Raw genomic sequence first — 11,412 nt, 5'->3', positions numbered from 1 at the left:
GGGGTTTCTGGCCTGAAATCTGTAATTCTTGCCGTTTCTTACACACAGTACCCATTGAGCCTCTAAAAAGTTAAACAAAATGTATATTAATACTAATAAATGTTAACATCACTACTATATTTTCAGCTTGCAAAACATGGGTAGAGCAGAACATGAAATCCATCCAGATGACGGCACACACGATCATACTATGTTTTATGAAACTTTACATTGACATGTATATTTTCAAGACAGAGGGTAACCTGCACTTATCCCAGGCCCTGGGGTGTGCTTTTGCCTCCAAATAAGAAAGCCAACTAAATAGATAGAACTTATGATGACCCTCTCCTCCAAGGTAAAGATTTCACCAAAAAGCAGTGTTTGTTTACCAAACCTGGAGTTTAGCAACTGCATTCTCTGAATGTACAGCATTTATTTTTTGTATTTATTTTCATTTTTTTTTGCTATTTATTTCTTTATTGGAGAATTTTTTTTTAATTTTTTAAAATTTATTGTCAAGTTAGCTAGCATGCAGTGTATACAGTGTGCTTTTGGTTTTGGGGGTAGTTTCCCGTGATTCATCGCTTACATACAACCCCCAGTGACCCCTAACACAGTAGCTCAGTGAGGCCCATTCCCCACCCAAAGAAGATACAGAGCTGGGACTGGGCCCAGTGCTCCCTGATGGGGACTCAGCAGTTGAGTTCCCTCCGGTCTGACTGAGTACCCTGAGCAGAGACTGTATATTGTTTGCTTTGGTTTGGCTTTCCAAAGAATACATTTCTTTATTAAAGGTACCCAATTACATCGTTTGGTTAAATTATCCTCATACACTTATACAATGTCTTTTTTTTTACAGTTTCAGTAATGTCTGTCTTATGTATTTATTTTTAACATAATTGTCAGAGACTTTATATTGTCACTGAATACGCTTCGTCTCCCCAGGGTTGAAGCCAACCTCCATCCTCTTTAGTGTGTGATGTGAACTGAGCTTCAGCACCAGGGTTCATGGACAGGCTTAGCAGTCCCTGGATGGACCCCATTTACATGGATAGCCCTTTCTGTGGCAGAGAGTGGAGGAGAAAAGGAGGCCTGGGTAGCCCCAGCCCAGTGTGGAGACCAGGGTCTGTGTCATCATGGCCTGGACTCCAATCCTTCTAGTGCTCTTCTCTAAGTGCACAGGTAGGGACAGGCCTTGGGGATGCAGGGTAGCCCTCCAGCCTGCATCAGTCACTCAGTCTCAGACAGTGGGAAACTTTACCCTTGTCCCAGGCAGTGCTGACCCACCCACTCTCTCTCTCTCGGCATCCGTGAGAACAATAACCAGGCTCACCTGCACCTTGGGCAGTGGCTTCAGAGTTGGTAGCTATGGCATAAGCTGGTTTCATTAGAAACCAAGGAGCCCTGGTAAGTCTCGTGTTATTACTCAGAATCAAGGAGTTCGGATCTGCATTTCCCAGCTGCTTATCTGGATCCAAAGATGCTTCAGCCAATGCAGGGATTCTGCTCACTTGTGGGCTGCAGCCTGAGGCTGACTCTTACTGTGCTCTATGTCATGGCAGTGGGGGCAGCTACCGTTACTCACAGTGTCTCAGATAATGAGGAAGTGAGACAAGAACTCTTGGTCCCCCAGACCTTGTTTCTGAATCTCTTTTCAGTGAGAAGCTCATGTAGAGACACATGTAGAAGGGATCATCTGCAGAAACATCTGTCCTTGAAAAGGCAAAAGAGGGACACTCTTGTTTGAATGTAAAGTGAGAGGAAATTGGGCATCCCAGGAAGACACTGACAGATGAGGTAACAGAGCCCAACTGCACGTCCCCACGAGGTCCGGAGAAGATGCACAGGAGTAAATACTGTGCCTGCACCTGAACGTGCTGCCCAGCCAACATTCATCCACACATTAGTTCCACCACCTTATTCCATAGACTGTGACCTTGTGTCAGTACGGATGCATCCACGGCTGATATAGTGACAATAACCCTGGTCAGAGACACAGTCTCCTCTCTCTGAACAAGCTAGACATGAACTTGGACCAGATTCTACAGACTCTCCATGACAACAGCCCCCACACCCTCTCACCTCTTCCCCCCTCTTCTCCTTTGTCCCTCAGGCTTCAGTCCCTCTGGCTCTTCAGGTCTGACCTCTGTCTCCAAGTTAGGATTTCAGAGAAAGCTGGGAATGATCTTGCTGCAGTTTCCCATTTCTGGGACCCATCTCTAGGGAGGAGAATGACCAGATAATAGAGCTGCATGAAACCCCTCATATTCTCCTTCCTGCTGTCACTCAACAAGACTTCTGATCCAGGGAAGTGTTAACAAGTCTTCTCTCCAATGAATCCTCACTGACTAAATAATTCCTCCCCCAGGGAACTGGTATTTGAGATATCTGCCTTTAAATGCAAGGTCTATGACCCTGGAGATGGGCAAATATCTCTCAGGATGTAGAGAAGGAATAAGAGGGATGTAAGGCCACCTGGTTTCATTTTAGGTCACACACCCAGACACACACACACACACAAAACCACACACACAACCTTCTCCTTTCTCTGAGGGTATAGTGTCCTGGATTCTGTAGTTTCCAGGTGTCTCTGTCCCTCCAGAAGTCAGGGTCAAACTCTGCTTACCCAGCCATCCTCAGTGTCAGATTCTCCATCACTAGAAAGCAACAGGGACTTTGAGGGTGACTGGGGCCCTGTCACCAGGGCAGCCAGGACATGTTCTGGACACCTGATCTCCTGGGACGAGGCTGTTGCTCAGGAATCCCAGGGCAAGTGTCTGTCCCCATCAACAGCTCAGTCCCCAACCATCTCTGGGCTCCAGTCAGTGCTTGAGGCTGATCAGTACATTGATTCTGGGAGCAGCAGCCTGAGTTCTGCTCCCATAGAGTTCCAGGCTCATCGGGATGTGAGTCACAGCCTCACCTGGTTCTCAGAGCTGGGCTGTTGCTCCCTCCGTCACCCCAGTGATACCTACAAACAGGCTGACCTCTGCTGAAATGTCTTCTTCCCAAACCCAGGGCCTCAGGACCTGTGATGTCAGGGACAGAGGCCCCCTTGTCTCCGCCTCTCCACTATTCAGGTGTGGGACCTTTGACAGAAACTTCTGGGTCCAGGTGAACTTGGATAATAGGGACTCATTCCTCTAGTCATGGGCGGTTGCATGAATAAATGCTCTGTCCTGAACATGCCGGACACAAGGTAGAGGGGCTACAGCTGTGCCCACCCAAGAGACAAATCTGACCCCAACGGCTCGTTCCTTGAAGCTCTGTGTTTGAATCCCATCACTGAAATGGCTCTGAAGCTCATAGGAACAGGCCCCTCTTGGGGTTTTACTGGGCACCGCGTCAGTCTTTCCTGCCTGCAGGGCCAAAGCAATGATTAAAAAAAAAAACAAACTCAAGAGAAAAATATCAAATGATTTCACAAAATGTTTATGGAACTCTATTAAATGAGAACAGGGGTCATTCCTTCTCCTTTGTTTTTCCACCGAATTTTTAAACCATAATTTCCATCCATATTCTCCCTGCGAAAAGCACAGATCTGTGAACAATGTACTAGTGATTCACAAGGGCGTTATCTTTGAGTTTTAATCAATCCTATTGAGACGAATTTCATGTAAAAGAACACTCATCCGTTTTTAGGTGCCAAGTTGGCTAAGTGGTGACAAATACATAAACTGTGTCACTGGATCCCTGTCAGAGCATCTGCAGCTGTCACGTTCCCGCCTGGATCTTCCCACATATTTTCCCCTTGTCCCCTAAGGCCAATGCCACACACAACCTCTCCTGGCAGGGATCCTGCAGACTTGTGTCTGTGTGCTGGGAAAAGGAATCCTAGGAGGAATCATTGCCCATAGTGTGTGGAGAACTGTTATGTCAAACAGGTGGAAGTAGTGACAGATGACAAAGATGTTCAGTGTGTACCCCCTCTAGGGTTACACACGAGGGCTTCTGCTCACACAATGCAGAGAATTGCTGCCAGTCTCCTCGGTGTTGTGGGAACCTCAGGGTAATGAGACGTCTGTAAAGGGGGGAATAATCACACCACAGGAAACACCTAACACAATGCACAATGGGGACATGTATCCGTGGGGACTAGTCACTGATCTGGACATGATCCTGATCTAACAGGAGTTTGTATAAAACCCCATGAACAGCCAGGGAGCCCTAGACACATTCAGCCTGAGGAGTCTGAGTAGAGGATAGTCTCCCCTGAGATGATGGGAGGCCATATTAAGGGGACACTTGGTCTGGCCCTAATGCAGGGGACAGGAATCAGAGCAATGGGGAGGCATGAGCTATTTCTGTGTCCTCTCCTCACCATGCACACTATGATGGGTCTGGGTCTTGACACCAGGGGGTGCACCGGTCCTGTTTCTGAGGGGTAAACCATGATCAGAGCTGTGACTGCAGAACTGGCACTGACTGTGCCCTCTGCTCAGGGCTCAAAACTGGGACCTCCCCACACCCTGATTCTACACAGCCCCTCCCATCCCCACCCCTCCTGACATCATCGGTGCCAGTGAGGGGTCAGAGAGCTGGGAGTCTCATTTGCATGGAAGGGCCCTCCCTCTCTCAGAGGATGAAGAGGGGAAGGGAGAGATTAGGGGAGGCTCTGCTCAGCTGTGGGGCCACAGAAGGCAGGATCGGTGCTGACCTCCACCATGGCCTGGTCCTTTCTCCTCCTCACCCTCCTCGCTCACTGCACAGGTGACTGAATGTGGGGACAGGGGAAAGGGACACACTTTCCTGGGAGGACAAAATGGGCCCTGCTTCTTCCTCTTGTCTCTAGACCATATCATCACCCTCTCTGTGTCTCTCCCCCTTCCAGGGTCCTGGGCTCAGTCTGTGCTGACTCAGCCGCCCTCAGTGTCTGGGGCCCTGGGCCAGAGGGTCACCATCTCCTGCACTGGAAGCAGCTCCAACATCGGGGGTGGTAATTATGTGAGCTGGTACCAACAACTCTCAGGAACAGCTCCCAAACTCCTCATCTATGGTAATAGCAATCGACCCTCGGGGGTCCCAGATCGATTTTCTGGCTCCAAGTCTGGCAGCACAGGCTCCTTGACCATCGTTGGGCTGCAGGCTGAGGACGAGGCTGATTATTACTGCTCAGCATGGGATGATAGTCTCAGTGCTTACACAGTGCTCCAGACCTGTGGGGAAGTGACACAAAAACATAGTTACTCATTTGTGAAGAGCGTGAATAACCCAGCAGCTGCATGCTCAGCTTAGTCTGTAAGTTCTGCTTATTCTTTGGCTGATGCCCTGCGTCCCGCTCCATCCAGTTGCACGCCATAGGAGTGAGGCTCCTCCTCTGTCTTCTCTCCTCAAGGTCACTCAGATTAGTTCATTCATAGACAGATGGTCGCTATGGTACCAGAAAGTCCTTGTCCTCATGAACTATGACAATTTACTTCCATGCTAGTTTATATTCATTTATTGTCTTCTGATCTTTCAATGAGTGAAACATCTTCTCTGTTCTGAGCCTCTCGATGGGGCCTCAGCACTGTCCCTGCTCTGCTAGATGGGCATGTCAACTCTCTTTGCATCTGGTATCATTTTGCTTAGCTTTAACCAGATGACTAGTTTTGCTTGTATGCTGATATTTGTGGGGAATACAGGAAACGTGCCGAACTGCAAATTGAAAAGGTGAAATAAAAACAATCTGCCCAGAGCAAATCTTGAATGTGAATGTCTGTAGAAGCTTTCTTCATACCCATCACATGTAAAAGCAATGAAAACTCTGCACACGGATGTTTATACCAGGTTTTTACATAATCTCCAAGACTTGACGTGACACAGATTTCCTCCAGTAGGCTGTACATTGTACACTGGGAACTTAGCCAGCTGTAAAACAAATGACCTCTGACGTCACAGTAACATACACCAATTGTAAATACATATTTCTCCAGAAAGGAGAACATTTAAAGTGCTGCATAACACAATTGTAATTGGATTACATTTTAGAAAAGGCACGACTCTGGAGTGTTTGAAGGTCAGTGATCGACAGGAGGCGGAGGAAGGAGCAGGAGGGTGAATGTGTGAAGCACGGCATTGCATTTATGGTGGTGACACTCTCGTACGGGACACCGTGATGGCAGCCACACCGTACTGCTGTGTTGTCACAGATCACTATACTCTGCAGCACAATAACAGCACCTTAGGGCATGCATGTAAAGTCATCTAGGAAGTCTCGGGTCTCTAATAGGGTGCACAGTGTGACATCATCCAATCTACTGCTACGAGGGCGTGAACCTGCTTCGCCGAAGGGGCGGGGCGAAAGGGTGCTGACCTGAGGGACTTTGAAAAGGAGGGGAGCCTGTATGTTCAGAGACAAAAGAAACCACATGTAAGGCCCATACTCCAGTTGATGGAGTTGTATCCCATGGGCTGAGTAGTCAATAATCGTGATGTGTCTGGGCTGTGCACTGGAATTGAACAATGAAGTCAATGGTTGCAGATGGTGGGAGGCAGTGTTCTCTCTTCAGGAATGGATGCTAATGTTTTATGGGGGTCTTAGTTTGTCCGTAATCGAAGTGGTGGCCAGACCCACCCTTGTGGTTCTTATTATGCCTATGAGGTATTCTTCAGCTACAACCATCAGGAATCTTTGAAAAATACGGGTTTATTACTTACAAGACCTGGAAACTACACAGCACACTTGGGGCTACAGACTGAGGTCCTGGGCAGAGAAAGAGAAGAGGAAGTGGGGGTGGGGAGCAGTGACCAGAATGAAGTGCCCCTTCCCCTGGGAGCTGAGGGGGTTGAGAAAGATCCTGTAGGTCTGCCTCCCTGTGGTTGGAGGTCCTGGGGATGTGCAGGTGGGGTGAGAGGTTCCTGTTCTTCAGCCCCACTTCATGATGCCCACTGTCCCAGGCATTTCAGTCTGATCTTGGATGCTCCACCCTCACGGACTCTCATGACCTGTCCCAAACTCACCCTTGAGTCTACAGGTCTGCAAACATTACCACCAATCATATTTTCACTGTCACCAGCCCTCCCTGGGCATCAACCTGGGAAAGACAAACCTACACCCGGCTCACCAGAAGGTAGGACATCATTAATACACACATGCCACATGAATGATGAAGGGACTGGGTACCAGAGCCAGCCTGGACTTAGGGACTCATGGGGGATCCTCTCACCCATTCTGTACAGGGGTATGGTACCCTGGGTTCTGTCCCAGGCTCCTGTCCCTCTTACACATCCACACCTGGATGGAGACTGCTCACCACGCCTGGACACCAGCCTCAGGCACAGTCACTGCTTGCTGCCATCAAGGTCAGGGTCCACCATTTATGAGCCTGAAATTCACTATTTCTACTTGTTTCCCAGATCTTCAACTAGTTTCTTAATAGAGAACCATCTCCTTATCTAATGCTTGCCTGCAGTCAAAGGCAGCACCATCTGACGGGTCAGTCAGAGCAGGAACCCCCAGTTCACACTATCCTCTTCCTCCTTCTCTCCCCGAGTTCCTTCTGCCTCACAGTCCTGAGCGTCTCCTGTGAGCACAGCCTCCTGTGTCTCCACCTCCTGTTCTCCTGTCTCAGTTGCTCTCCCTGGACCACATAGTTTCCTAGGTCTTGCCCTGCCGTGTCCACCCTCTGACCCCTGGTCCACAACGTCACCAGATGGTTTCTCCACTCTGTGAAGTCACATCCCATCATGGTTAGAGCAACTTCATGCCCTGTTTTGATTTTCCCTTCTGTGAGCTCATGTGGAGAACACAGTCATCCCTTTCTTTCTCCTGAGAGGTAGGAAATGACAACACAGATACATGTAATGTGAGAGTAGTTGGAACCCATTGCTTTAATGTACAAGAACTCTGGAACACTGAACATGAAGGTAACGTGCTAAATCTCTCAAAGTTCATACATCAGTGAAAGCCATACTGATGATGGAGTGTTTGGATTTGTTTTATGTTCAGGAAGGGAGGAGGATGAGGGACAAAGAAAGGTGGAAGAGTCAGCAAAGTGAGACCTTGTGGTTGGACATGGATGCAGGCTATTCTTTACACTTTTGTTTATTGTTTTTCAACTTGAACAGGGCCATGATCTATCTATATCTATATCTATATCTATATCTATATCTATATCTATAATCTACTTATCTATCTATCTATCTATCTATCATCTATCTATCTTTCCATCTCTAGCTTTTTTCTTATGAGGGATGATGTATGCATATCCTGCTATAAATAAAGTTCTACTCAGAGTTGCCAAAATATGTGTTTCATCCATGATCTCAGGTTATCTCGCGTCTCCTCCCAACAGGCTGAGGAAGAGGCAGCTTGGAGACCTTGGAGGAGATGGGATTTCAGGATTTTAAGTAATAGGAAAGAAGGGAAGTTGGAGGTAGAGATCAAGGGGCGTGGCTGTTCAGGGAGTGGAGAAGTTGGGGGCGGGGGCAGACCATAATGAACACCTTGGGTAGGAAAGACTTTGGGTTTTATGCCAAGAGCACTGAAGGACCTGTCTGAGTTCGACGAGGAAGATCCCTCTGACTGCCTTGAGACAAACTGTCTTAAGGAGGTGGGTGTTTCTGGTCACAGAAATTTACTAAAAAGGGCTTTGAGTCGAGAAGTGTGGGAATCATTTGCACAGTGAAAGTTGAGGTGGATCCATGGTGCAATGAGAAAGTGAGGGTTTATGGAAGCAAATGCTCAGACATTGAACACATCTGAAAAACATTAAAGTCTCACATTTAACCTCTATTAAACTAAGACAATGTGTAATAAAATACAGGTAGGGAATTTTCTTTTAACATAAGGAAATGTTATGACACCAAAATAAACTCCTGACAAGAGATACATGACACAGATATGCAGAACCTACAAATTTGGGGAATATAAAGTCAACTCCTAAGATTAAAAAGTATGGGACACTCTTCACTGGTAAATGTGAAGCTAACCAAAGCTATTGTATGTATGTATGTATGTATTTATCTACTGATCAATAAATCAAATGTAATTATTAGCAACACATTCAATTCAATTTTTTGAGATGTTGGCTGAATTATCCCCTTTGGAATATGCCACTAGGTGAGTGTATTCCTACAAAATTCTCTTTCTATTCCTTTCCTGGGAACAACCTCTACAATTTCTTCCAAGCAGCTCAATTGTCCCCTCTTCTCTGACACCTGACCTGATGCACACCTGGGTCATTCAGCTTTGTCTAGAACATCCTGTAATTAATTATATATGCACAGGGCTTCTCCTGGAGGGAGAAGTTACAATAATTAAGCACAAGGATCAGAATCATGGTACAGGTATCTTTACCTTTTGAAAGTTCTGTTTAAGCCACTTACCTTCTAGGAAACATTTACATTAGTACCTGTCTTTGCTGCTAAAAGAAATCTGAGGAGGATTTTCAGTTTTACAAAGGAAGAAGAACCAAAATAGCATCCAGCCTTTGTTTTGCAGGAAGCCTCTACAGAGACAGGGCACAATCAAGCAGCATCAAGGGTGCCATCTAGCTCCTCTCCTGAGAACTGCACACACAGCATCTCAGCACCAGGGCACCAGAGCTTTGAACTGTGTACGTTATGTGCTCTTACTCTCCATACATTTTGTGCATCTGAGAACAAGATGTGTCCATAGGTATTAGAGGAGCCTAGGAAAGGTTGCTTTTTGAGTCAGGAAACATGCAACCAATTGTCCATATAAATTAATGTTAATGGCTTCTTTGCCTTCTTCCGTTTGTGGCTAAGGTTCTTAGGGGTGATGTACTTTCAGATAGCAGGGGGAACATGTGCTAAGGATTGGACGACGGATGTGTGCAAAGACAGGGACCTGGTGAGCTGCAGAAACCAGCTGGGCTCTCGGGGCTTTGAGACACAGTGAGTGCTGTACCCTGTGACCAGGAGGGGTGCTGTGGGACTGTCTTGTGCTTCCTACAAAGCTGCTTAGCGAGGACCATTCAGTCAAGGGCACCTGACCCGGGGACTGAGCCCTGTGCTCCTGATGGGGACTCAGCAGTTGCGTCCTCTCTGGCCTGGCAGAATCCCCTGAGGAGGGACCTGTGTGTTGTTTCAGCAGGTGCTTCCTCCCAGGGATCTCCCCAGGGGTGAAGCCAACCTCCATCCTCCTCAGTGTGTGGTGTCTGGCCGGTTCCGGCATCAGGGCCGAGGGAGGGGCTGGGCAGTCACCAGATGTGCCTCATTTGCATGGACGGCCCTCCTCTGGCAGATAGTGGAGGAGAAAAGGAGGCCTCGGGCAGCCCTGCCAGCTGTGGGGACCAGGATCTATATCACCATGGCCTGGACTCCTGTCCTCCTCATGCTCCTCTCCCATTGTGCAGGTGGGGAAAGGCCTCATGGAAACTGGGCAGCCCTCAAAATCACTCCTCCTTAAGTCAGAATCTTGAGAAATTTCTCCCTGTTTCTTTGCAGGTTCCCTGTCCCAGCCTGTGCTGACCCAGCCGCCCTCCCTGTCTGCATCTCCGGGAACAACAGCCAGACTCACCTGCACCCTGAGCAGTGGCTACAATGTTGGCAGCTACTACATAAATTGGTTCCAGCAGAAGCCAGGGAGCCCTCCCCGGTATCTCCTGTACTACTACTCAGACTCAGATAAGCACCAGGGCCCTGGGGTCCCCAGCCGCTTCTCCGGGTCCAAAGATGCCTCGGCCAATGCGGGGCTTCTGCTCATCTCTGGGCCGCAGCCTGAGGACGAGGCTGACTATTACTGTGCTACAGCTCATGGTAGTGGGAGCAGCTACCGTTACTCACAGTGTCTCAGATAACGAGGAAGTGAGACAAAATCCCCTGAACTCACAGACCTTGTCTCTGAGTCTCTTTTATTGAGAAGCTTCTGTGAAGGCTCCTGTAGGGGAGACACCTCTGTGGTGAGACCTGTCCTTGAGGAGGAAGGAGTGACACACAGATGATGCTATTGTGTGAAGACACAAGATGATCACAGATGTCACAAGAGCACACGCAGGTGAGGGAATAGAGCCCAACTTCCCATGACCCAGGGTCTGTGGAAAATTTAAAAAGTATAAATATTCAATAATTGTAGGTATACGTAGAGGCTTTGGCCACCACCGTCATGATTAAATTGACAACATTTCCATCACCTTCAGAGAAAACCCTGACCCACCAGCAGTGGGGCCATTGTCCCCCTGCACTCAGCCCTTTGGAGCCAATAATTCCTTCCTGTCTGTAGTGATTTCCCTACTGAGCACATTCCCCGGGTGCCGAATCACAGAACATGTACCATTGTAAGCGCTCCATTCACTGGCATCGTTGTAGGAGCATCACCACCACCATCTGGAAATACACGGAAGGCTTCACTTACTTGCTTGTCACCCTTGTGTGAAGGCCATGCTAGCTTCTGTATGGCTCCAATTTTAATGCACAGGCTGTCAAAATGATCATTGTTTATTTTTCCATAGTGGCCTATAAGATAATTAGGAATTTCGATTTTTAAAA

The 11,412-nt window shown here is 47.8% G+C and overlaps 2 gene segments (V, D, J or C); both read left to right on the top strand.

Moving 5' to 3' along the window:
• Positions 1-4,541: 4,541 nt before the first annotated feature.
• LOC125917108 (probable non-functional immunoglobulin lambda variable 1-50) lies at positions 4,542-5,229 on the top strand. The segment is given in 2 exon segments: positions 4,542-4,689; positions 4,811-5,229. Coding segments are annotated over 2 exon segments (450 nt in total).
• Positions 5,230-10,207: 4,978 nt separating this feature from the next.
• On the top strand, positions 10,208-10,739 carry LOC125917106 (probable non-functional immunoglobulin lambda variable 5-48). The segment is given in 2 exon segments: positions 10,208-10,280; positions 10,372-10,739. Coding segments are annotated over 2 exon segments (399 nt in total).
• The last annotated feature ends 673 nt before the right edge of the window (positions 10,740-11,412 follow it).

Source organism: Panthera uncia, unplaced genomic scaffold (assembly GCF_023721935.1).
Source record: "Panthera uncia isolate 11264 unplaced genomic scaffold, Puncia_PCG_1.0 HiC_scaffold_1491, whole genome shotgun sequence".
NCBI lineage: Eukaryota > Metazoa > Chordata > Mammalia > Carnivora > Felidae > Panthera > Panthera uncia.
The sequence above is the reverse complement of the archived record's forward strand: the minus strand, read 5'-3'. Positions and strand labels throughout refer to the sequence as shown.